This window comes from Mchenga conophoros, linkage group LG13, assembly GCF_057382185.1.
Source record: "Mchenga conophoros isolate Kocher_MC1m ecotype Shallow Benthic linkage group LG13, M_conophoros_male_GT1.1, whole genome shotgun sequence".
Lineage (NCBI taxonomy): Eukaryota > Metazoa > Chordata > Actinopteri > Cichliformes > Cichlidae > Mchenga > Mchenga conophoros.
In genome coordinates this window covers 2,327,252-2,354,589 of record NC_140538.1, presented here as the reverse complement: position 1 = coordinate 2,354,589, position 27,338 = coordinate 2,327,252, and the positions used below count along the sequence as shown (strand labels likewise).

Sequence of the window (27,338 nt, the reverse complement as noted above, 5' to 3'; positions counted from 1 at the left end):
GCGTTACTCGTACACTGTGCAGTACGCCCCAGGGAAATCGCTCTGGACAGCAGATACTTTGTCCCGCTCACCTCTGAAAAAACCAATGAACCTGTCAGACAAAGAGCTAATGGAAAGCACAGACATATATGTCGACAGTATTGTAGCAAACATGCCTGTCAGTTCATCATATATGCAAACACTGAAGGAACAACTGAAAAGCGACAGTGTGTGTGCTCGCGTCATGGACATGTGCACCGAAGGCTGGCCAGAACATGCAAAACAAGAGCCTTTACTGCGAAATTACTGGCCTGACCGAGCCACGCTCACTGTTGAAGACGGCCTTTTGTTAAAAGACACACGGCTTGTCATTCCTTCAGCAATGAGAAACGAGGTGCTGGAAAAACTACACGAAGGACATCAAGGTGTTGTAAAATGTAAAGCTCGTGCACGCCAAACAGTGTGGTGGCCCGGGCTGAGTCAACAAATCTCTGAGATGGTGCTCAAGTGCAAAACGTGTATTCAAGAAAGACACAATAACAGTGAGCCACTCATGCCAACAGAATACCCTGCCCGCCCATGGCAGAGAGTGGGCACAGATCTTTTCGAGCTGGGAGGGAAAACTTACCTTCTCGCTGTTGACTATCACTCTAGATTTGTTGAGATTGCTTTGTTAAACAGGACAAAATCAAACGATGTCATTACTCACCTGAAATCTTTCTTTGCCCGTCACGGCATCCCAGAGGTCCTCATGTCTGATAATGGACCACAGTATTCAGGTCAAATCTTTACAGACTTTGCAGCAGCATACGGCTTCAAACACATCACAAGCAGTCCCAAGTTTCCGCAAAGTAATGGAGAAGCAGAACGTGCTGTGCAGACTGTAAAAAATCTTCTGAAAAAAGCAGCTGATCCTTATCTAGCTCTTCTTGCCTATAGAGCTACACCACTGCAGTCCGGATACAGCCCTGCAGAGCTTTTAATGGGCAGACGTCTGCGAACCACACTGCCGATGCTTCCATCGCAGCTGGAGCCCACACTGCCGGACAACGCACTGCTCGCTCGAAAGGAAAGGGAGAAGAGGATGATGGACATGGCAAACTTCAACAGGCGCCACCGCGCAAAACCTTTATGCAGCCTGTCCCCAGGAGAGCAAGTTTGGGTGACTGATGTCAAAACTACAGGCACTGTTATCCAAAATCACTCTACACCCCGATCATACACAGTGGAGTTACCACAAGGGACTGTGAGGCGTAATCGTGTGCATTTGATTCCTTTAAGTTTACCTGTGCATGAACCTGCTAATGTGCCTGTGTTGCAGAAGCCTCAAACACCCAGTGTGATCCCTGCTACACCTGTTAACACTGATGTGGTCAGAACCAAGTCAGGGAGGCCAATAGTTAAACCTAAAAAGTTAGATCTGTAAGAAAAAAAAAAAGGTTGTTGTTATGTAACTGTGTTATAAGGGTTTTGTAGAGCACAGTAAAATAAAGCTAAAAAGAGTTGTTAAGAAAAGAAAAGAACAAGAAAACAAAAACAAAAGGTTAAAAATGTAATGCAGATTGTTTGCCAGATGTTCTTGTATGGCTTTGAAAAAGAGAAGTTCTGTCCTGAGAAAAGGAATATTCTGTTTTTGTTTAAAAGGGGAGATGTGGTGTATTCATAATTGTCTCTGGTACATTTGTTGTATGGGCAGTATGTGTTCACTGTTTGATTGTGTAATTACGTGTTACGCACTGGCAATGCATGCCGGTAGATAGTTTACAGGAAGTAAAAGAGATGGTCTTACCGCACACAGTGGTCCCGCGTACTTATTCAGATTCAGAGTAAGAATCACACAGAATCTACAGGCCAGAGGCGTTGGAAAAGCTACGTGAAGATGTGATGAGCATCATTGAACATTTCATGGAGGATGGCTTTCCGGTTTTAGACCGCTTCATGGAAGAGTTTCTGGAGAGCGATGGAGACACGACAGAAAGTGACGGAGATGCGAGAGAAAGTGACGGAGACCCGAGAGAAAGTGACGGAGATGCGAGAGAAAGTGACGGAGATGCGAGAGAAAGTGACGGAGACACGAGAGAAAGTGACGGAGATGCGAGAGAAAGTGACGGAGACACGAGAGAAAGTGACGGAGATGCGAGAGACAGAGGTGGGACCAAGTCATTGTTTTGCAAGTCTCAAGTAAGTCTCAAGTCTTTATCCTCAAGTCTCAAGTCAAGTCTCAAGTAATGTCAGGCAAGTCAGAGTCGAGTCTCAAGTCACTGGTGTAAAAGTCCGAGTCAAGTCACAAGTCTGAAACTTTGAATTTCAAGTCCTTTCGAGTCTTTAAAAAAAAAAAACGAAAAAATAATGTTGCAGTTATGCTAAATGTAAATATTAGACCATGTAATTTTAAATCTGTGTTTTTCTCAACACATGACAAAAGTGAACGTAGAAAATATACACAAATTGTGAAATTGCACCTCTTTAAAATGCAGCTCAATTAAACCTAGCTCCAAGAATAATTTTCACCGACAGTTCTGAGATACGCTGCATGTTATTCTTGGATGCGGTTGTAGGACCGGCTTTAAAATCGCATGACAAAAATATCATACACATTAAAAAAACTGTATCACCAACGTAGCCTGGACAACATTTGCTAGTTAGATGAAGTCAGCTATCTCATCGTAGCATATTTATATGCATATTTATAATCATACGGTTCTTGGAGTGAGTGCATACACTCATGAAGTTTAGTAACTTCAGGTCACTGCAACAAGCCCAGGTACAGTTTACCGACGGATGGGTACAGGACCTTGAAATGCACCGTGTAGAACGAAAGACCATCGTACGTATCATAAGTTTACCAGTCTCACAAATTGTCGTCATAAATACACATTCCTTAACCGTTTATTAATAGGACCTTTGAGCTCAACGGTAATTAATTAGCAGTGGAAATAATTTCTGGTAGCATCACAGAAATGTAGCAGTGACAATAATATTGTATGCTGTAATCGTACTGGGCAATTAGTGATACAAAAAACCTGTTTTATCCTGTGAATAAAAGTATATGTTTTTGTCAATGTACCATAATAACAGAAGCGAAACGCAATATTGTGTCAGGACAATTCACTATTTATGCACAATAAATAAAGGAGCATAGCGCGACAATTTCTGTTCAGCGCCAGACTTGCTTGTAACCTATATCACCAATTATGTTATGAAAATGACGTATTAACTACTAAAAAACACTGACCTTCGTGTAAATGCTTGGAGCAGACTAACCTGTGAGCTGGAGTGTTCTGGGACGTTATATTTGGTCTTAGAATGGCTGCAATCCAGTCGCGTCTTTGTTACTTCGGAAACATGGCTCGAACAATTTCTCTTCAACGACATAATCCGATAACAACCGATCTCTTTACCCGTCGGCTTCCCGTGGCTGTCATGCGACCGGCTATTGCAGTTAATAATACAACAGCTTCTTGCCATTTTTGTGTTTCTTTTTATCGCTGTATAACTGATTTCAATTGAAAGCCTGCGTGCGCTAGTACCGCTTGCCACGAGTTCCCAGAATCCTTTGCGGTTCTACCCGTGAATGACGTCACATTTTCAATCTCTATATAATATGCATGTTAAATTTTATATTTGGGGTAAAATATCAAGTCTTTTCAAGTAAACCGGTTCAAGTCCAATTCAAGTCCCAAGTCATTGGTGTAAAAGTCCAAGTCAAGTCACAAGTCTTAGAACATTTTTTCAAGTCAAGTCTAAAGTCATAAAATTAATGACTCGAGTCTGACTCGAGTCCAAGTCATGTGACTCGAGTCCACACCTCTGGCGAGAGAAAGTGACGGAGACACGAGAGAAAGTGACGGAGATGCGAGAGAAAGTGACGGAGATGCGAGAGAAAGTGACGGAGATGCGAGAGAAAGGGGTCTGCGGAGGGAACAAGGAACCCAAACAGAGAGTGCCGAGGACGCACCTGTGAGAGGGTTACTGCGCATACCACTGAGGAGAACACTGAGAGCACTGGGAAGGAGGCTCCAGCAGGCTGGGGAAGAGTGATCTCCACCAACTCACCGAGCACGCTTTGGTCGTGTTTGTGTTTAAAACAGCAAATAAAAAAGAAAAAACAATCTAAATTGTCCTGGATTTGTCTTGTATTTAAATCCACAGCAGTGAACCATGTAAAGGTGCTTTTTGATATCTGGACTGGACTCTGATTGGATGAGAGAAGCTGAGCTGGGAGTTGTCTCCAGCTTTTATATCTGCTTCCTTCTCGGCTCGTTAGAGATATTTAATGACGGGCGTTCAGAGGAACTATTTTATTACCTCGAGTGAAACTAAGCGGCTACATGAAGGTGGAGAAGGTCAATGTGCTGACCAGTCATATTTCTGGGTAGGAGGAATACGTTACATTTTACTTCCACATTTCTGGAGACGAGCACAAAACGACGATTTCTGCGTTACCTTGATGTGCTTCACGCCGCAGCTCACCAGGCGGCTTTGCTGAAACGGATCCCAGCAGATGTCAAAGATCTGGAGAACAGAAGAAACGTCCGTTATCGGGTTTATGTGAAAACGCGTGCATGCACAGTGGAAGTACGATGAGAAGGAAACACTTTCAAACTCTGTAAAAGATTTTTTATTGAGATCTGATTGGTGTGTGGTGCTTCACGCTGATTTTCTGTCCCGCTCAGACGGCACCGCCCAGAGGCTTTGCCAGACGGCGGCAAGCAGCGAGGCTTAACTGCAGAGGAAGCTGATTGGTGCACGCTCTCACCCTGTCCGAGTGTCCCGTGGCCGTGGCCAGGATCTTCCCTCTCTTCCACTCCCAGATACACACCGTGTTCTTGGCGTCCAGGCCGACCGAGGCCAGCCGCTGCGGAGGAGAGACGAGGACGGTTACGCATCCAAAATGTCTACAAACAATTTAAAAAAGAGGCTGAACGTGCAGAAATCTGACAGCTCATCTGCTTCATACGTGCAAAAGCTTAATCCAAGCTGACAGAGGGCGGGGCTCCCTGCTCGATTAGCCTGACGCTCATGTGACGTGTTTGTAAGTGTAAATATAGCAACTCTGCAACATTTCAGATGAACTCAAGTTTATTTCTAACGACCAAACCTTTAAAGCGTTTTCAAAGGTTTGCTTGGAAAGGCTGAGGTCAAACTGCAGGAATGTCTTAAAGACATAAAGACCTGGATGGCCGCTAACTTTCTGCTTCTTAATTCAGATAAAACTGAGGTTATTGTACTCGGCCCTGAAAATCTTAGAAATATGGTATCTAAGCAGATTCTTACTCTGGATGGCATTACCTTGGCCTCCAGTAACACTGTGAGGAACCTTGGAGTCATGTTTGACCAGGACATGTCCTTCAACGCACATATTAAACAAATATATCAGACTGCTTTCTTCCATTTGTGCAACATCTCTAAAATTAGAAATATCCTGTCTCAGAGTGACGCTGAAAAACTAGTTCATGCATTTATTACTTCCAGGCTGGACGACTGTAATTCATTATTATCAGGAAGTCCTAAAAACTCCCTGAAAAGCCTTCAGCTGATCCAAAATGCTGCAGCAAGAGTCCTGACAGGGACTAGAAAGAGAGAGCAGATTTCTCCTGTTTTGGCTTCCTGTTAAATCCAGAATTCAAAATCCTGCTCCTCACATACAAGGTCTTAAATAATCAGGCCCCATCTTGTCTTAATGACCAGTGTTGGTGAAGTTACTTGAAAAAAGTAATCAGTAACTAATTACTGATTACTTCCCCAAAAAAGTAATCCCGTTACTTTACTGATTACTTATTTTCAAAAGTAATTAATTACTTAGTTACTTAGTTACTCTTTAAAAACACGATTTACAACCTGAAGAGGTGATAGAGCGATAGATCTTTCAGCCCAATTCTACTTTTTCTGCATAATCCATCATACAAAATGTAATCAAATGGAAAAGTATCTTTTTTTTAAACTTGTTTTATTAGTTTTAATCTTTTAACTTTATGCATCAAGCAAAAATGTAATTATATGCAACATTCTCTGACTGGAAGAGTTTAACATTTAAACCTATTTTCTGCACATTCCAGCACATAAAATAAAATATTTTTTGTGTTTACACTCAGTCTTTCAAATAGATGCAAGTAAAACACAGCAGAACATAAATAAAGTCACAGACTCAGCGGTCCTGTTGCTCTATTTTCACCTGTAAAGCAGGAGTGGGGCAGGCGGAGGTTTACCCTGGTGCATGTGTGCAGCGGTCAGTGGAAGAATCCGCGAGTTTCTCTGTGAGTTTCCCATTACGTCGTAGCTACTCGGTGCTTGTTGGAAGTTTAGGGGTTTTTTTCGCTGTAAAAATAAGTTTTCTTCCCACGCACAGCGGACACTAATGTTTTTGTCACTTTTTATGGAATCAAACTCAAAGTAAGGTCAGTACTTCCACGCTTTAAACGCTGCACGCTCATACTCTCTCTGCACTCGATATATGATCCATTGTTGATCTGCACACAGCTGTTGTCACGAACGGCGCACTCGCTTACGTCACTGTCATGAGATACTCTTGCAGAAAAATAACGGTTTTAGTAACGCAGTAACGCAGCGTTCCTACGGGAAAGTAACGGGGATCTAATTACCGTTTTTGCAATAGTAATCCCTTACTTTACTCGTTACTTGAAAAAAGTAATCAGATTACAGTAACGCGTGCCCATCACTGTTAATGACCTTGTAGTACCATATCACCCTATTAGAGCACTTGGCTCTCGCTCTGCAGGCCTACTTGTTGTTCCTAGAGTATTTAAAAGTAGAATGGGAGGCAGAGCCTTCAGTTTTCAGGCCCCTCTTCTGTGGAACCAGCTTCCAGTTTGGATTCAGGAGACAGACACTATCTCTACTTTCAAGATTAGGCTTCAAACTTTCCTTTTTGCTAAAGCATATAGTTAGGGCTGGACCAGGTGACCCTGAACCCTCCCTTAGTTATGCTGCAATAGACGTAGGCTGCCGGGGATTCCCATGATGCACTGAGTTTTTCTTCTTCACTCACTATGTATTAACAGACCTCTCTGCATTGAATCATATCTGTTATTAACCTCTGTCTCTCTTCCACAGCATGTCTTTATCCTGTCTTCCTTCTCTCTCCCCAACCAATCACAGCAGATGGCCCCGCCCCTCCCTGAGCCTGGTTCTGCTGGAGGTTTCTTCCTGTTAAAAGGGAGTTTTTCCTTCCCACTGTCACCAAAGTGCTGCTCATACGGGGTCACATGATTGTTGGGTTTTTCTCTGTATGTATTATTGTGCGATCTACTTTACAATATAAAGACCTTGAGGCGACTGTTGTTGTGATTTGGCGCTGTATAAATAAAACTGAATTGAATTTAATGTAGAAACATTTTGTAACACCTGCCAGATTTCATATGTTTTAGTTTATTATTTCAGTTTTAGCTTAAAATTGTTGATTTGTGATTGCACATTCAGGAGCTGAATATATTTTTATTTTCTTGCTTCTTAAACAAATCTTCATATCAGAAAAATGAATCAATTAGATGTTTCCAGAAGATGCTTCCAGGTGTTTGAAGTGCTCAGTTTATTCAACCTGCAACACAAAAACTCTTCAAATGTTCAAAACCTGTTAAACAAAAAGTAAAGCAGAGTTCTTCACTCACAGTATGACATCATTACTTACAAACACTCAAAAATAACAGTGAACAGACGCGTTAGCTTGTCTTTTTTTCACAAACTGATCCTGATATGCCGCATGCACACATTCATCCTCAGAAAAACACACAAACTGTATAAAAGTACAATTCAGAGTAAAAACTGTACACCGGCACACAAACTGGTCAGTGTGCCAGTCAGACCGAGCAGAGGTGGATTTCAGCAAAGGCACGGTTCTCTGCAGGGAGACAAACGCTTTCATTTAAATCACAGAATAAAACTAAAGTTTAAATCAAAGAATCAGAGGCTCCGTTCACACTACTCAACAACCAAAGTTTATAAGCTGTGCTCAACCCAAAAGCTTACTTATTTGCAGTTCCTCTACTGGTCACTAGGTGTAACTAAAACACCTCGCCTGTACTAGCAAATTAAAGATGAAAAAATCAAATTTTTCTCCAGAAAACAGTGTAGTACTTTAAAAAAATAAAATAAAAATTAGTTCCAAGCTCCTCTTGTTCTTTTACCAAACGTTTCACAATTCTGAAAGTTTCTGTTTGCTTAGTTGCAGTTCCTCTAGTGGCCACCTGAGGCTGCTATAACATACGAAGTGTGTTCAGATGCTTTTCATTCTTTTATGTGAGTTTTATTTTATTTTTCAAAAAAGAATCATATTATATTGTTATGGGGGTTAGTTGGGGTTCCTCTCATGGCCTCTAGATGTTCCCAAAACGATTTGTAGTGAAATGCAAAAATAAAATTACATTTGAAAAAATTACAACAAAACCCCCCATTATAGTCATTTTTTAAATTCATCTCTTAGAAACTTATCACAAAGTCTTTTCTGTTTATAGAATGATTTAATATAATGAAAGTTCCATTTGCGCAATTGCACTTCCTCTAATCACCACCAGAGGCCACTAAAACACCACAGCAGTGTTAAATCAGTTTGGGAAGTAAACAAAGTCAGATGATTTTAATTATTTTATATACTCTATTATTCAGTTTGTTACAGTCACAGTGGTGTGGTGTCTCTTTAATGTAACATAAGTCAAGGGGTTATGAGGTCATTAGTGTGCACCACTGCCCTCTCTGATTTATGGGAACAAAGTGCTTGCTCTCCAGAAACCTTTGCAACGCTACGGGCTGTATGAACACTGTGTGTCATGTTTGATAAGTAGCAGCCGTTCAACCGGGCCTTGTATGGTTGATGAAGAGGAGGTGCATTAACGGATATGCTGTGGAATTCCCAGTACCAGTGTGATCGTGTATTCTTCCTGCTATCCTGCTAAGGTTTCGACCGCCTCCTCTCAACCACTGAACACAACCCAACATTACAACGGAGTTTAACTCAACAAAGGACTGGAATTGAATTACATTGTGGGTTGCTCTGTTGTTGGCCACTAGGTGGTGCTAAAACATGCTGCCTTTAATGACAAAAGCGGAACAAAGTAAAAAAACAAAAACGTAGATTTTTTTAAAGGAAAATCCAGCTTTCAGAAACACAATGCTTCTTCTGTTTACAGAATTTTTTAATACACCAAGAGTTTCTGTTTGCTTAGCTGCACTTCTTCTAGTGGCCACAGGAGGACGCTAAAATAGGGTGACTGGTTATTAGAACATGAACCATGGCGTAGTTTTTAAAATGTAAAAAAGTCTTTATGTGCTTAATGATTAAGTCTTAGCAGAGAACAAGTCAAATGAAAGATCTGAATTAAGTTGTGGTTTGCTGATGTTCCTTTAATGGCCAAGAGAGGCTCCTAAAAACTGTCTTTGTATTAAAAACGTATGAAAATTAACAGAGAAACGCTTTTAAAAACCTTCACTGAAGTCCGTTTCCCCAACTGTAATGATCTAAGTACATATAAGATTATTCTGTGTTTTACAACCATGAGAGCAGCCACATGTTTGATGCCACAAAAAAAATAAAGAAAATACAAAGTCTAATCTTTTTCAGATTTGGGAGGATTCACGGTCTGCAGTGTGGGCGGAGCCATTGTGTTGTTAACAGTCAGACTAAGGTTATCACATTTACAGTGTAGTTAAAACACACACACACATAAATCATCATGAAATCAGTACTTAAACTTAACCACGTGATGCCAAGCGCTCTGAAACAAACATGAATCAAATAACTAATCATTTGCACGCAGCAGTGACGATATACTAGCGTCTCAATAAAGATCACACTGTCGAATAAATATGAAATTCAAGGTTATTTCTCCCCCCGAAGCACGTGAAGTCGAAGAGCTGTCTCACCTGAGCAGGTTCACCTGAACAAACAAGTCCAAATGCACCTTAGTGCGGCGTGAGAGCAGAAGCACACCTGCACTTGGAGCCCAACAGCTTCTGTGGTCAGTTTAACGTTTCCAGTTTATCTAGACTCCGTCACTCACACAGTATCTCTGTGCGTTTAGATGCGGTTTTCACATTTAAAACATCTGGAGGTTCACCTGCTCAGGCGGGGCCACAGAAACGTGTCACCTGTCGTGTGTTCATGCCCCCAGAGTCGGAGTAGTGACGACAGGTTGCAACGTCAGAAACACTTTTCAGTCTTTTTTATCTCCAATTTGCTGCTGTTTATAGATTTTTCAGCTTCTCTGCAGTCTGTTGTTTCACTTCGTATTGCCTCATAAAAACTTTCATATAATTTTATTTTAGTCTAAAAGGGAAATAAAAATATTAAAGTCGCATTCAAACAGTCAACAGAGGCACATTACCAAAAATAGTCCAAAAATGGTGAGAACAATATCCGCTATACGGAGTCCAGAGAGTGCCACTCTACAAAGTTTAATTATAATAAATTTGTAATTTCATTCATATGAAATAATTCACAAGTTAACTTGAAATTTTAAACACTACAAACCAAGCCAAAAAAAAGTACTAATAAAACTTTATAATTTTTATTTCTGACATTTTTTTTCATTAAAATAATAACTTTATCAAAATAATAAAAAAAAACTCTCTTAACCCTCTTAACCCTAAATATCCCACTACTTTAACCCCGTGTTTAAGAGAAAAATAAACATACTTCATACACTCTGTTATTGATATTTATTAGAAAGAATTTCTTCCTCATATTATAATATTATTATTTAGACTTACTTAAATATCTATTTAATCCTTATTGCATAGCTTAGCCAGTTTAATATTTTTGTTGTTATAAGTTTGATTATTATTATTAAACACTAAAAAATATAATATTTAATTTGGCACCTTGCAGACTCCCTACAGTCACCTGTATTTCTGCAGCTCAGCAGTCTCTCACACACACACACACTTTTTCGGGTAGAAAAATAAACCACAGTCCGTGATGCGACGGGTCGGATGGATCTGAAGCAGAATCATCAGGCAGCAGAAATTTGAAATTTGCACAAAAAAAAGAAAAAAACCCAGCGTTTCCACACATGTTGGTGGCGTGATGAGGCGTGATCCGGCGGGTTTACACGTTGATGGCGTGAGCGTGCTTCTTGCACAGAGGTTTATCTTTCTTTGAGTAGAAGGGCTGACCCTCGAGGTTCACGTGGCAGACCTGCAGACGAGAAAACCGGGGTGAAAAACTTCAAACTGACCTCTGCTCCCCTGCATCGAAGATTTAAACAACCGGACCCCCTCAGACCCAGCTGCTCGTGGTCCTTACCGCACAAACAAAGCAGGTATCGTGCCAGGTGTGACCCAGAGCCTCGATGAACTTATCGCCAGCTTCCACTGGGAAGTCGCACCCATGACACTTAGTGCTGAACAGCGCGATGTAATCTGAGCGACACAGAGATAGGAAGTGTTGAAGATGGCAGCCGTGAGTCCAAAAACAGTGAATCATGAAGTACGTAATCCCTGTTAATCTGTTTCACACACTTTGTTCTACTCTTGGATCTTTTTGATGTCACACAGGGCACACAGAAGCTCCACACACTTGTTGTTTGTGGGGGCAGGGCCAATCAAAAGAAAGAGGAGTTAAAATTGAGGGGCTGCACTGAGACTCTGATTAGCAGTTCCTTCTCTGAGCGTGATGCATGTGACAGTTTTTTGTGTCTGCCTGATGTCTGTGCAGCTTTTCTCGCAGCTGTGATGAAGGCGTGGTGTCGGCATACCTTTCTCGCAGTACGGCTCTCCGTCCTCCATGTGGAAGAGGCTGTTTCCAAAGGCTTTCCCACAGGCAGCGCACACAAAGCAGGTGGTGTGCCATGTCTGCCGTAGGGCGTGCATCACTTCCTGCGACATACAGCGTGACAAGATTTAATAAGGTCTAATCAGCCTCTAGTGTCACATATGGGTGGCATTTCAGTGCAAAACTTATGGTTTTATAACATTAAATAAAGGAAAATAAAATCAGAAATGGTGTCTGAAAATTTCTCACCCCCATGATCTTGGTGTTGCAGCGAGCGCAGGTCGGGGCGAAAAACTCTTCGTAGCAGTTCTCACAGTACACGTTGTTCTGTTCCTCCACGAAGCTGACGTCAGCCAGAGACATGTGGCAGTAGTGACAGTTAAACTCCTCGGGGTGCCAGGACCGGCCGAGGGCCACCAGGAATGGACCCCTGCAACAACAGCAGCAGCATTTTAAGTAATTTGATTTTAATTTGCCCTTAAAGTGACATTGTTTCATTAACGTCACTCGTTTTAACCCAAAGGAGGAACCTCAGGAGCAAAATAATAAAGCACCAACAGCTGCAGTTCCTCTGATCTCCACTTGAGGCTCCAGAAGTGTGTCAGTGCGTTACCTGATGACGCTGTTGCAGGCCCCGCATAGAGGCGTGCGACTGCTGGCTGCAAACCTCTCCGCTCTTTGGGCCACGCCTCTGGCCACAGGTGGAAAGGGGGCGGGGCTAGAGGTCATGGGTCCAGGGCTGGGGGTGATGGGGGCGGGGCTGGGAGCTGCATGCCCAGCAGGGGAGGGGTTAGGGATGTACGCTGGTGGGGGAGGGGCGGCCTGGGGCAGTGGCTGCACCTTGATGGTGCTGGAGGTGGTCTTGCCGGGGTCGAACTTATCAGCGAAGTTTGAGTCGGTCACCCACGGGGGTCTGTTGGAGGATGCTGGAGCAGCCAGAAGCGGGGCCGGGGCGGCGGCTGGAGGGCGGTGCTGCGGTGGCACTGCAGCTGGAGCCATAGGTGGTGCTGTGGGTGGAAGAAGTATAAATATGTGTATATAAATATTATATGTGCAAGTTAATATAAACAAAACAGAAACTCACCTGGCTGTGAAGGGTAGATGCAGGCAGTACTGACTACCTTAGGGGGGGCGGAGCCAACAGGGATCTGAATTGAGCTCTGTTGAGTGGGTGGAGCCTGCTGTGTGGGTGGTTGTTGGTACTGCTGTGGCATTGGTTGATACTGCTGTGGGGGCCGAGCTTGTGGAGCTTGCTGCATAGGTGCATGTTGGTATTGCTGTGGTATTGGCTGGTACTGCTGTGGGTGTGGAACTTGTGGCGCCGGCTGCATGGTAGGATGTGCACCGTACTGGCTGGAGAGGGAAAGAAATGTCATTATTACCTATTTAGAATGATTTCCAAATGGTTCTGTCATCAGGTTCAGTTTTGTACTTGGGGGCTCGTCCGGGATTTTTAGTCATAGTGAGCCTCAAGTAGTTAGCCTCAGTGGTAGTTATGGTATTAACTACTTCAGGTTGTACTCAAAAAAAACTTTAACTAAGCTAAGCATGTTTCGAACCACAAGCTAAGTTAGTCATCAACACTGACTCAAATTGTAATCTCATCAATGGGTGTAAAGATCCTGAAAGATGCGTTTTTCATTGTTGTGTCTGACTTTTAGGCTGTAACACTGTGTTATTAAGAATTTAATGCTTTCTTCTAGCAGTTTCCATCTAATATATGTGGAATTCACTAGATTTACTTTGATAAATATTCCAACATTGAATGAAGTTTTAGCTGATATTATTGATGCCTTTGACATGCTTACATGTTCGTGCATTTCATTAGCTATATCAGATATTTAAGATAAAGATAAAGTTTTGCTGTTGTTACACACACAGTAGAGCTGGGTACATAGGAAATCTTCTGCAGAGCTTAGAGTCAAACAAATACTATATACATGTAGTATTTATATTATGTAGTCATTTATCCATGTGATTAGAGTGGATCAGAAACGCTTTTAAAAACTTTTTAAAAATTAATAGCTCCATCAGTGGAGCTATTAATTTGAACTACATTTCAACAATCAATTTAATTTCTAGCTAGATTTTCTAGAGCACATTTAACTATTTTCACTTTTTCTATATATTTATGAATTTTCAGCTAAAAAATGACCCATAACGTTGAACTCTTTCAGCAGTTTTGCTGATTTTAGTGTTAACCATGTGCTTTTCGGGTTTAGGTAACTGTTTCTGCTGGTTTTAAATTTCTCTCTAAACTGTTTAACTAACCTTTCTTCTAATTTTTGTGAATATGGCGGTTAGGGTTAGTCTAGGCTTCCAAGCATCCCCTGAGGTGCAGATACTCACTGTTTTTAAACAGAAACCTCTACAGACCACATTCAGGTTTGGTTTGCATCCTGGACTGAGTCAAAAATGCTCTTAAACTGGTTCTAACTGTGAATCGTCATCTGAATATAGATAAGTTGCAGTAAACAGTGATTACAGCCAGGCTGCTGCACTGTTTTATGAATCAAAAATGTAATTTGTGAGCCAAAAGTTGGGCTTTGGAGTGATTCGAATGTTTATGATGTTTTTACACTCTCTGGATGTGTCAATATAATATTGTCACAGACAACAAGCATATAGAAACTAGCATCAACAGCTTGTTTGAAAGAAAGAATAAAATGTTGAGCAGGACAGAAGCACAAAGGGTCCTCTTTCAAGAAGTGTTGACAGGTTTTGGGGTGTAAACCTGCAGTTTTTCTTTCTGGGGGTATCAGTCTCAGGTCTGGGTGTTTAGCAGCAGCTTAGCTGTATCAGACTTACCTGATGTAAACAAGGTTAGTGTTAGGGTAGAGAGCTTCAAACCAAAACTGAATTCAGCTTCATTAACAAACAGCAACAAAAGCTTTAAGGTCCTTCCTTCAGAGGGCGTTAGCAGAGACTCAGCCTGTTATTCAGCTGATGAAATGATGGTGAGGTTACTGACTGTTACTCAGGTGTTACATGATCCTGACAGAACTGCCAGAGTTATGGGTTCAAACACCACCTGTGCACAAAACCCTAACAATCCACTTGTGTGCCGCCAGGAGTTTTAGCTGAAGAAGCCTCCGTTTAAAAGCAGCTGCTGTGTTACTGAGTGCTGTGAAGCCCACGGCCGCGAGCGCACCTGCCCGCAGGGGTTTGTACCTGGAGACTGCAGCTCTGTACTGGAGGCCGAAACCAGCGGCAGGCTGTCTCTTCAGGCTGCGGGCATAGAGACAACAGCAGCAGAGGTCATCCAAACTGAGACGCTACGTCCCCATCCTGACCCCCGCTCTCTCCCCCATGATGTTACTCAGGTGCGACTCGGATTGACCATCAACCTTTTTCTTTCTGTCTAACAAATAATCAATAATCAAATCAGGACCCAAAGACCCAAAAATAAGAAACTTCATCGCCTTCACCAGACCAACAACGCCACAGACAGAAGATCCTTCAGGAAACTGCCAGACAGCTTAAAGACAGCCGACAGGATGACGTCACCTCGCTGCTTTGGTCTCAGAAACATTGGATCAAATGTCAAAAAGGTTTTTTTCTATTCTGCAAAAACATTTGTACAAAGCACAGAGATCAAACCAGAGGAAACTCTGACACGATCACTCAGATGTGGTTCCTGAAAGACAGTAATGGCTCTGAAGCGTGACAACTATGTGGATTTAGTTCAGTGTAACTCCAGCAAATGAAGAAACAACAAAAAGCCGAAAAACAAGCAGATGAAACCCACATGTCAGACTCTCCCTTCAGCACGTGAATGCAACACTGAAAGTCTGGGAGCATATATCCTTAAAAAAATCACATCAACACACCAAAGCTTTGGAGAGCCAAGAGGTGATTATTATTTCCTGCTGAGCAAATAGACCATTTGTCCAGGTTTTTATTTTATTTTACTGAACTCTGTTTTATTCCCCGTGTCCCGTCGTGTGCTGATGTCATGGCTGATCTCAGCTCTTAACCCCTTGATTTCCTTCTTCCTTGCACTCTTTGCAACCTTGTCACTGTGTCTCTTATAATCATCATGAAGCTGTTTAAGCTGCACAGACCTGCATGAAAAGAAGTCAGCGTAAGCCCAGGTGGATTTAAACACTCTGATTATCTCAGTTTTTTCCTCTTGGATCTGGATGGTGTCATAGAGGGTGGATATTCCTAATATAGTCATCGCAGACGCCAAAGCCACACCCACCAAACTTGGCCTAAATGCAGGAGGAGGAGCTAAAACAGCTTGTTTCAGACGCAGGATGAACTGTGACTCATGCAAAGCTGCAGAGCTTCTATTTAACAGATTAGCTCTGCTTTAAAGGAACAGAGAGACATCGTAGGACATAAACTTTTATTCTGAGAGTGTTTTCCTGCACACGATAGATTATTTTGATTTGTGAAACATGCAAAGCTACTTCAGAAAGGCTTTTAAAAACCTAATTTATTTGCTTCTACTCAGTTTTTCTTTCCATGGACAGAGGAATAAGACAAAGGATTTTATATTTAGCCAACCAACATGTGTTTGTTAGTCAGAGATAAGCCAGTCAGCACTAGTCATTCTACATTAGAGGTGTACGGACACCAGCTCCTTGTTTCAGGCTGAGGACTTTGCTGCACAAAGCCATTCAGATAAATAAGAAATAATTAAAACTTGTGCCAGAATAAGAACACAGATCCTGAGATAAGCAGAATAAACCACCTTTAACTGATAGATTTTTCCATTTCCCAGCATGATCGGGATCATGAAGCTGGATTTTGCAGTGAAAATTTTCTTTCTGTGTCTTTGCTTCTCTGCTTTGAGGCTTCCAGCTCAGCCCTGTAAGTCTAATCCAGCTGCTTCCTCCTTGATGACTTACAGCTAAAGAGAAAAAAAGCACACAGTCTCTTTATTGGCGGATAAAAGCTTGACCTCTGCTCCTATTGATTCACGGTGAGTCATTGGACGGCGTATGGACTCTGACGAAGGACAGAGGGGAGCCGGAGCTTTGAGGGGGAGGAGGTTGTATTTCAGTCCAAATTAGGGGGGGGGGCAGAGATCGATGGTGCATAATGGAGGGTTGATTAAATAAGTGCACGGAGAATAGAAAGCTCCATCCATCAGAGCTGGGACGGGGTGTATGGGTGGGGCGGGGTTGAAAGGTTTGCTCATCCTCTCGGAGACTCGGCTGTGATGAGATTTCAGACGAGCCGCTGGGGAAACAGGAAGTCATGGAAAACAGACTGAGGGCAGTGACACCTTCAGAGGTCGTCAGCGGACGTTCGGCCCAGCCCTCACCTGCAGCTCACCACACCTGGCTTGTCTGACAGCGCGGACTCTTAGACTGTCCTCGGCCACATAAAGCCCTGTTTAGGACTTCTGAGCCACGCAAGGTTTAAGGTGGTGTAACTGAGATATAAGTAGCCATGTGTCTGCCGTCTGAGGCACCTGATCCCTGAAACCAGCATTAGACCCAAAACTCTTAAACACAGACACTTATTTGCACATGCTAACTCACAGCAGCCTGTTTAAACTGGGCATGCTCCAAACCTGACAGTCTCAGCTGTTCATGTTTCTGCAGGTGAAATGTGGAGATTTTAACTGCGAGCTGTGAGCTTCACCGCCTGTTGATAACCTGATGTCTGCAGAGTCCTGCAGAGTGTCGAGTACCTGCAGGCTGCATACTTTAGTTTGACTGTATGACGTCACACAGGCTGAGAGTAAAAAGTCTGCTTTGTCACGTTTGCGGTTTTTGCTTGACTTTCAATTTTTCCTGCCTCGGCTAAACGTGACAATAAAGAGCTGGAGGATGACTCTCCTCTGCACACTGGTTTTCTCTCTTTAACCAATCAACACCAGTTACCAGTAATCAATAAAGAAAGGACCAAAGAGGCGGGGAGTCCCTCGTGGTGCCCCACCAATTTTTTAAATGATGTTTCCTCTGAGCAAATACACACACACACATTCTCGTTTTGATATCTCAGTGAGGACATCTATTTGACAGAATCCCTAGCTACTCACCTCAACCAAAAATGAACCCCAGCCATAACCTAACTGTAACCCTGAGACTAAACCCACACTATGAGCCTCAAAAATGCCTTCAAACCCGTGAGGACGAACACTGTCCCCACAAGGACGTCGAAACAGGTACACACACACACACACACACAGTCCGGTGTCCCCTCCTGCTGGTCACATGAGCTCATTACACGTGAGCAGATTCAAAAGGCTTCAGACACCAACCAATCACATCGCGTTTACGTATATATCAGAGCCTCAAACAGAGACCACCTGTGCAGGTGTTCTCATGTCCGGGGCAGATGAGGTCGAGACTACAGGTGAGGGGGTCAGCAGCTGACTACTGGAGCTCTGCTGCCTACCTGCTCCTCTTCACAGCCGCCGCCTCCTCTTCAGTGAGCGCTGTAACAGAAACAGAGGAGAGGGGGCGACACTGAGCACCTGATGATCAGATTTAACTTTAAAATCATTCCCACAGGTAATCGTTTACTCTAATTACACACCTTTGTTTGTATGGAAACATACATGAGTCTGTTCTTGCTTTTATTTGCTCTTTTAAATAATTGAGGATAATACGGGGAAGAGGAAGAGGAGGAAGAGGAGGAAGAGGACACTTACAGGACTCGGTGCCGGTCATGTGGGCCAGGACCTGGAAGGACTTGGACTGCACGTTGGTGCTGCGGCGGCTCCATTCGCTCAGCTCCGGGTCCTTCTCTGTGCTCTGGACGGCCTGATAGACCAGCGAGGCGCTGTCCACGAGGCGGTCCATGACTGGGACAGAACTGGGACCACAGACAGGGGGCGCCACGTCGCCCACGACCAAAGCGAGTGAAAAATAAAGAGACAGTGAAGCACGAGCTGTGGGCCCAGCAGTGAACGGAAACAAGTTTTCCCTGCCCAAAGTTTTGACGTCCTTTTAACCCTGGAATTAAATATCTGATATTTCAAAGGTCACACGAACAAAACGTTACTGAAGGTGATGGAGCAAAGAGGAAGCCGGACTCGCATGTCTGAGGACGGTTTGTTAGAAAAAGGAACAAACGGAGATAAAACACAGAAAGAGGCTCAGAACATTCAGCTTTGAGTCTCTTTGTGTATCTCACGTGTTTAATTTGTGCATCTTTGTGACTTTATTCCATCTGTTTTTCTGTCTCTTTTTTTTGTCCAGCCCAGGCAGACCTGAACCTTTCTGCTCATTTCTACTTCCTTATTTATGTTCTTTGTCTTGTCCTGCACCTCGCAGCAGCTCACCCTGTTTGAAACCAGCTGTTCTGCCTGCTTGCTTCTGATTGGCTCTCTCTTATAAACGGAAACCTCGGCAGGGTTTTTGCAGCTTTGGTCATTTTTCTGAACATCCACCAGTTTGTGCTGTGAAGTCAGTTTCTTCTCTTTCAGGCTGTTTTCAGTCTTTTAATCTTTGTGTGGATGTTCGGGTCTCTTTGTGGTTACAGATGCTAACATTAAAAACTATTAATGACACCATTGTGTTGTTTTCCATCTTTCTGAGGTTTTTTTTAGTAGTTTGAAATCTTTTGTTGTTCTTTAAGGCCCCTCTACCTGCAGTGCACCTGTATTTGGCTCCGCCCTGCAGGACTGCAGCCTGTCGGCTGATTCTGGTGACACGTGTCATGTTTCTGTCTTGTGTTTGATGTTTGATCTTTCAAAGCTTTAACACAACTCAGGGGAACCAAAGCTTTTACTGGCTCTCAGTGAAGGACGCACGGTGAGGGAGGAGGAGGATATCATACTGGACTGTAATTGGTTTTCCAGAGATGCCCCCTCCTGTACAGATGAGTAGTTTTATTCAGGCTTATATTTCAATAAGAGCGGCTTTATCGGGGTCTAAAATTAGAGAGGCTGAAATAAAGAATGGGCATGGAGACCTTTGGAGGGGGACAGTACACAGCGACAGCGCTACATCTCAGAGGAAGAGCAGGCGAGGAAGACACCACCAAAAACACAGCAGTAACATGACTTTATCAGCAGTTTCTGACAAATCAGTGCGACTGGAAATGCATTCGGCAACAAGACGATAGGTAACAGGGTCAAACGTGATCACGAGCGAAGAAATTGGGATGACCTGCTCAGACAGAGGGAACGTCTCTCTGGGGGACATTTGACTCGGACTGGTCCACCTCATACGGACCGACTCCCACAGCACACCCGAGGCTTCAGCCACACAACACACGACGCACAAAAAAACAGGATCCCAGAGCAGCCCGAACCAAAAATTCTGCTTTCTGATATCACGGAAACCTTAGCAGTTCCTCGAAGCCACCACAGAAGAAGTCCCCCTCTCCCCACATGTGCACAAACAGGCAGCACAATATTGCAGCACCAAAATCATCACCACCAGTGTCAGCGATGAGCCGGACGTGAAGCGGGCTGAGACCAAAGAGGACGGACAGAAAGGAGAGGACAGGTGGAGGACACTTAAATAGAGTAAAGAGAAGAAAAGGGAGGAAGAGGCAACGAAGGGAAAAAGACAAAAACAACAAATGAAAAGTAATTTCTCATCAAGAAATATCTGTGGGTTGAGTACTCGAAGCATCAGCCTGTAAACTGAACGCTGCTGCCTGTAACACATCCACGTGTTAGAAAACTACAAATATGGATGATCAGCCCTCAGCAGGACTGATAGTAACTGTGTTAGTCATTACCCAGGTGGTGTTGTGGCTTTTGATGTTTTTGATACTGAGTGTAAAAAACTGGTGGCAGGGTTGAGGGGTGCACGTGGGTACAGAAGAGGAAGATGAGGATGTCAGGAGGAAGAATTAGAGATAAGTCAACGTAGAAAGATGGAAGGAGGACGTGGAGAGGGAGGAGGAGGTGGTGTTCATACCCAGCGTCGTGGCCCTTGGTCTGTGTTTGTCCCGCGATGGCGTCCATGATGGAGTCCTGTGAATACATACTGATGGGCGTGTTGTACTGGGCGTGGATGATGGTGGCCTTACCGCCGGGGCCTTTTACTTCAATGGGCTTGCTGGTGGAGAGGGCGGAGTCCATCAGCACGCTGGGATTGAAGCCGGCACTGTCGGGTGGGGAAGAGGAGGGGAAAAGGTGGAGATAAAGGAGGCGATGGAGGGACGGAGGTGAGGCGTGTGGGTGAAGGTGATGGGTTTGTCATGCTCACAGCAGACGGACTAGTGAGGCTAAAGTTTTCAGGCTAAAGCTGAATGTTTCCAACAGAATCTCCATTTAAGGTGGAAACCCCACCCACAGCATCACGACAGACTACAGAAAACTCTGAGTGGCGTCCCACAGCGATCCGTTCTCCGCCCACTCAGACTCAAAAATTATGCTGACTTTGATTCATTTGATTACATGTAAAAAATGTATGTTGTAAAACAGATTCCATTAAATATAAATTAGATTTGTGTGATTGAGGTTCACAGGATTAACTGTTAATACCAAGCAGGTCTTCCTTAATTAATTTGAACAAAAGAACCTTTGATTTAATAGATTTCATCTGCTTCAGTCTGCTTCACATTCATGAGGGTGAAGAATCTTTTGTTTTTAGTGCATTATGCTCTAGATAATAACAACAAATATCAGGAATATATCTGTTTTTTATGTATATGTTTTTTAAGGCTAATAATAATAATAATAATAATAATAAATTCTCCACATGACTGTAAAGTACAACTATAACGTGTTTATTAAATCACCTCTCATGAATCAAGAAAACAAGAAAATCTGTCAATAACAAAAATATCAGATCAATAGTTTTTGGGGAAAACAAAAAAGTGAATATTTTATAGCCAAATTTGTGAAGGTACAACTTTCAATAATAATCAAACCAAAATTCAAACCAAGTTTTTACAATCTGCATGTTCAGACATGCAGATTATTATTATTATTATTATTATTATTATTAATAATAATCATAATCATAATAATCATAATCATAATCATAATAATCATAATCATAATAATCATAATCATGATAATAATAATCTGCATGTTCAGACATGCAGATTATTATTATTATTATTATTAATAATCATAATCATAATCATCATAATAATAATCATAATCATAATAATGATAATAATAATAATAATAATAATGATAATCTGCATGTTCAGACATGCAGATTATCATTATTATTATGATGATGATGATTATTAATAATCATCATAATAATAATAATGATAATAATAATAATAGTAATGAGTAAATGACTAATTTTGTATCTTAAGCAGAAAACTATAATTTTTTTCTGTCTTTTGAGTACATTTAAAATCCACAGATAACAAACATAATTATATAGTTAATCTAACTGATAACAGAGCTCGTGCATACAGGTGGATTAAGCAGCTGTCACATGAACTCTGGTGACCGTCTAATAAATTCGTGCCACACTGCAGATGCTGAACCATTAGATGAATCTACCTCAAAGCTTGTTGCTGCAAAACGCTGATAAAAATACTAAATTTAACCCTTTTTTCTGCAAATATTGGACTTCCAAAGGACTCACTGGACACAAGCTGAAACCACTCCTATAAAATTAGGTCATTTTTTTGTGGGTAATAAATACAACATGAGCGATGGTCTTTACAGCTGCAGAGAAAAAGGAAAAGTCTTATTTCCACTTCAACAAAACCCAAACTGGTTTCTGCACATTGGTTAGAAACGACTGACGATGCTTTAAATTTCATGCTTGAAACATTCGCATGCGTCCACCGCAAAACGTCACAGCAGCTCATTTAAGCAGTGCGTCAAACCATGACCTTTAATCCCAGAACACAAACGTATCAGAGCAGGAACACAGCTGACATTTAGTCCACTTCACTGCTGCACAAAAGCAACCTGAAGGCTGAAGCTTCTCACGCTCTAGCAGGCTTTTATTCTGAAAACTTTCCTGTAGAGTTGCCTCAGAAAAACACCAAATAATGAAAAAACCACAGAAAGCAAAATGCATCATGCAGCCAGCTGTTCCGCAATTTCAGTTTGCATGGATAATTTTGAAATAGAGTCTGTAAAGCTGCAGGACCGCACTCGCCATCACCCCACGCCATGCCTTAAACAAACACACATCCAAGATGCATTCAGCTGCAGAGGATACTAACGGTGGAGCGGCGGGGGGGAAAACCTTGCTTGACCAACAGCAGGGACAGAAGAGAGGACGAACACGTGGAAGGACAAAGGAGGGAAGACAGAGGAGAATATGATGTTAGAAAACATATTCAGCATCATTCACTGTCCATCAGAGGTCAGAGGTCACATCCTCTGTTGGCTGCTGTGACGTCCGCTCTGCGAGTGAAGAGGAAGATTTAATCACAGCCTGTTCACAGATCCCACAGATCCCAGCTTCAGGGGATGGAGCCTGAGGCAGACTTTGCTGGGGTCACGTGTCTTCTGGACATTTTTTAAAGTTTCTTTGTTTTGGTCTTCTCTTATTCTGTCTTGTCATCACAGATACATAATTATGCATAATGTTATTTATCTGTTTACCTTTTCTTAATTTACGATTCTAATTCTTTGGATTAGGATGTATTTTTCTTCTTATTGCTCCTCTTCTCATTAACAGCAGTGGTGATATTATTATTATTGTTATCAGTAATATTAGTAGAAATAATAACCAGGGGTGTGCATACTTAAGTGTAAACCTATTTATGGAAGTGCAGGAACGTATCAACGTTAACTTTGAGACGAGCTACTGTACATGATTAATATAACATGTGCGGAAAAAACACATAAATGGTGATAATCTTTGTGAGTTTCATCTAAGAAGAGTCAGCGACATATGTGCATATGGTATGATAATTACAGCAGGATCATTATTATTATGTGTGTGTGTGTGTGTGTGTGTCCAGAGGGTCCCCTGACCTTTAAAAGCAGCCAAACAAACTAACAGGTGTTTGGGCTCTTCGGTGACGGAGTAACTGAATCACATTATTAATGGCGCGCGTGTGTGTGTGTGTGTGTGTGTGTGTCACTGTATACGTGTTCGTGACTGTAAACACACACCTCCACTGCAGCTGCAGCTGATGCAGAAGTGTTTGGATCGGTCGGCTCATTGCACCTTTTTCTGTAAAGTAACGTGTGACGTGACGCTCTTCTGCTCCCAGCTTGGAAACAGTCACTGACATCGCAGCACAACACAAACTCCACATAAGGTCAAAGGCTAACGCTGAGGTGGCCTAACTCATGATTTACATAGAGACAACATTACACAGCAATCTAAGGTTAGCCAGCTAGCTGTAACTTAGCTGCACAGCACGTATCTGAGCTCCATCGCGTCCAGGTCAGCTGTTCATATTTGCAAATGCACATTGTTGCAGTGGCCTGCAGTTTGCACGGGAGACGCCAGCTTGTCTGCAAACACTTGCCAAGTACAATCTGAGAGGTGGACCTCCTTCAGGGTATGAAAACATCAAGTCCGCATTGAGAACATTAGTAAGTTTTAGAGTAAGTGTGGTGTGTGTATGGGTGGAGCTGCAGTTTAACATGTTTTTTTTAGGACACGTGACAGCATCACTGATTTGGTTTCACTTTTATGACACTGAAGGTTCAGATGCACTCATGTTTCTCCTCTTTGGAGTCAAAGGTCAAAGGTTACTGAGATTACTGCAAGGTTAACATGAACCTATAGTATAAAAAGTCCTCTTGAAGGGGGCGGAGCTAAAACAGCTTGACCTATAGGCTGAGCAGAAGCCCAGTATCAGATAAAGAAGGATTATTTCAAACTGTGAATCATGCAGAGCTGCTGAACGAGAATCCAGGACTATAAATGTAGAAATGAGCAGAATGGGTCCACGTGAATTATTTTGTATGAACCGAGACACCGGAGACAGCAGTTACTGGTACCGCACCAAACAGGAAACGTATTTTTCTTCCTCTTTGAACCATCTTTGAATCTGTTTCTGCTTCTTGACCTCTCATCAAACATGTCGCCGGGCTTCTAACGCCTCCACCTACCCCGCAGGCCGACCCGCCTGCATCGCGGCCATCTCCCTAAGAGTTTCCTCTGAGTACAGGCCGATGGGGGAGTTATACTGCCTCCTCTGAGCGGGGCTGACCGCCGCCGCACGCCCCCCGGGAGAGTCTGCCTCTGCAGGCCCGGAGGAGGTACTGCGGCCGTTTACCTGCACCGATGGAGGCGTCAGGAAGGGGAGGAGACAGGAAGGAGAGGGAGCAGAGCACACGCTTAAAAGACGATATATTTTTTTTAATCAAGGTGCTGTTATTCTAACCATGGGATCCTTTCAGTATAAAAGCCTGAAAGCATAAAGTGACTGAGAAAATCATCAAAAAGAAAAAATAAATAATTATTGTGAAAATAAATAAACTGACCAAATACATTCCTTTCATTTTAAGTTAATCTGTTGGATCAATTATCATCACTGCTGGAAATCTCTTAACTTAAACAGGAAATGAAATTCATCATGACTGCTCCTGTTTCTGTTTTCCTGCATTTTTGTTTTTGCACAAAACATTTTTGAGGTGCTAAGTTTGGCCTTTCTTGCATTTTTTTCCTGCAGCCACCAGGGGGCAGCAGCCATATACATTTCTCCAAAATACCTTTAATTGGTGTGTGTGTGTGTGTGTGTGTGTGTGTGTGTGTGTGTGGGGGGGGGGGGGTTGTTTCACTGTAGACAAAAATAACCAGTGCTGCACAAATACAGGACAATGATTAAAAACATAAATGTGACTACAGAATAAAATGATCCAATGCATATGAATAAGTTACTTCACTATGAGGAAACCTGTATGCGTGCATTACAGTGTTGTTACTTCTCTGTAATCATTGTACGCTGCCAGATATGCCAACAAAACAAAGGTGAAGTAAATTCATCCTGTTGAAGAATAAAATAATGATTTTGATGCATAATGGGTTCATTTACCTGCTGGTGAGGGACGACGGGAATCGTGGCGTCCATTCTCGGTGCCGCCATCGGAATCGGACGCTTCGACCTGCACGGAGAAAAGAAAGAGAGGCATTGACGCTCGCATCGTGAAATGAAAGGAGGGCAGCTTATCTAAGAGAGAGAAGATGAAAATGAAACGTGAAGGTTTTAATTCTCGTGCGCTCCTCTGAATATTTGTGCCTCGTAGAAACGACCATAAAGTCTGGTTTTCATCAATCATCTGCATTCTGACAGATTAACAGTGTAGTCTGTCAGAGCGGCAGCGTGACAGCGTCCATCCAGCAGGTTTAATAATCAAAAACAAACTGAAACCACCGTGTGATGAAACGTCTAAGCAGGACTTTTACAAATCACTTTACTTGTGGCTATTATAGAAAAAACATCAGCAGCAGGAAAAGCTTCAATTTCTCCAGAGAAAATAATAAAAGGAGGTCAGATGTTAAAGCAGACTGACGACAGAAAACAGCAAAATTGAAGTCGGATAAAATTGCAGCAAATGGAAGAAAAGGTGAAAGTAAGGGCACAAAACCAAAAAAAGTCAGCTCCAAATGCTCGCCTCAAGAAATGAAAGACAAGGTCTGAGAGCTGCGATGAGAATGAACACAAAGAGAACGTCTGCTCTGAAGAGTAATGAAGCTTCCTGCTGCAGGCCACAGGGCCAACCACAGCCTCACTGTTTCCAGCCTGACCCGACGTCAGGGGAAATTTCTTTTACTCCACTCAGCACTGTCGCCTGTTCAGCAGCTCTCAGTTCATATTCAAGATTCAGAGACTTCACCTGACAGTGGATCACTATAGGAACACCAGGAGGTGAAAAAAAGTCATCAGGGGTGGGGAACTCCAGGCCTCGAAGGCTGGTGTGAGACCCCCTCAACCTGTCTTGAAGTTCTCCAGAGGCCTGGTAATGAACTAGTCATGTGATTCAGGTGTGCTGACCCAGGGTGAGATCTAAAACCTGCAGGACACCGGCCCTCGAGGCCTGGAGTTCCCCACCCCTGTCCTACATGTTGGCAGCTTTAGCTGCTAGCTGCCTGCTAGGCTTTGCCTTAGCTAACAGGAGTCCTTGAACTGGACCTCTGCACCATGTCTGTGCTGTTGGAGTTACCCAGCTAGTAACGCATCTGTCTTCTAAACAGAAGATACCATAACCAGGCTCAGGGAGGGGCGGGGCCATCTGAAAGCAGCAGGGGGCGACTCCTGTGGTCGAGAAAAGAAGCAAAATGATGTTTTCGGTCCCATTAGAATAAAAGAGAATCAAACAGGATGTTATGATGACGATAAGGTTGTGGTTATCTTCAGTGTACGGTCTTCTGAGGTTTTTATCTCACCCTCTGTCTCTTCACAGGTTTGTTACGGTCGTTTTGTTCTGGTGGGAAAAGGAAAATGACCCCGATATGAAAACTTGAGTGAAGTCAGTTTATTGTGAGCGGTCCGCCTCATTGGTCAATACAGCTCGAGGGTGAGCGGGGGTTAACAATGACTTCCTGGCCTGTTTCCACCGCTTCATCACAAGCTTGAATTCACACCAGCAAAACATTTAAAACAACAATAGGAAAGAAAAACGGCGTCTCTTCATCCTGAGCTGAGCGTCTTATCTTCATCACCCGAGGCTCCGTGGTTATGAGAGACCGCAGGAAGCGCTTTGTGGACCAACATTCATTTCCCCTCTCAGCTGTCAGACGTCTTCATGGCACAAAGAGACGTAAACGTAATGGCTGAAAGGAGGAATTGATCCGAGCGCAAAGGATGCAGCAGACTGAGGGAA

The 27,338-nt window shown here is 42.9% G+C and overlaps 1 protein-coding gene and 1 long non-coding RNA gene across 8 annotated transcripts in view; one reads left to right on the top strand and one right to left on the bottom strand.

The window, feature by feature from the left end:
* The first annotated feature begins 4,143 nt into the window (after positions 1 to 4,143).
* On the top strand, positions 4,144 to 8,094 carry LOC146560644 (uncharacterized). The gene is made up of 2 exons (XR_014894773.1): positions 4,144 to 4,557; positions 4,656 to 8,094. It is a non-coding gene; the product is annotated as an uncharacterized LOC146560644 (long non-coding RNA).
* LOC146560641 (LIM domain-binding protein 3-like) overlaps positions 7,415 to 27,338 on the bottom strand; it is a 36,142-nt gene continuing 16,218 nt past the window's right edge. For 2 of the 7 annotated variants that reach the window (XM_085296033.1, XM_085296032.1), the window contains exons 4-15: positions 25,550 to 25,619; positions 22,772 to 22,794; positions 20,542 to 20,730; positions 18,318 to 18,481; positions 18,062 to 18,101; positions 14,876 to 14,932; positions 12,789 to 13,057; positions 12,318 to 12,711; positions 11,954 to 12,134; positions 11,688 to 11,808; positions 11,237 to 11,352; positions 7,415 to 11,128 (exon numbers count right to left, since the gene is read on the bottom strand). In XM_085296033.1, the coding sequence (XP_085152159.1) occupies positions 11,039 to 11,128; positions 11,237 to 11,352; positions 11,688 to 11,808; positions 11,954 to 12,134; positions 12,318 to 12,711; positions 12,789 to 13,057; positions 14,876 to 14,932; positions 18,062 to 18,101; positions 18,318 to 18,481; positions 20,542 to 20,730; positions 22,772 to 22,794; positions 25,550 to 25,619 (1,714 nt within the window). In that variant the 3' untranslated portion in view covers positions 7,415 to 11,038. Of the gene's footprint in view, positions 11,129 to 11,236; positions 11,353 to 11,687; positions 11,809 to 11,953; positions 12,135 to 12,317; positions 12,712 to 12,788; positions 13,058 to 14,875; positions 14,933 to 18,061; positions 18,102 to 18,317; positions 18,482 to 20,541; positions 20,731 to 22,771; positions 22,795 to 24,623; positions 24,791 to 25,549; positions 25,620 to 27,338 lie in introns of all 7 variants that reach the window. The other 5 variants (XM_085296038.1, XM_085296034.1, XM_085296035.1 and 2 more) reach the window with 5 other exon arrangements.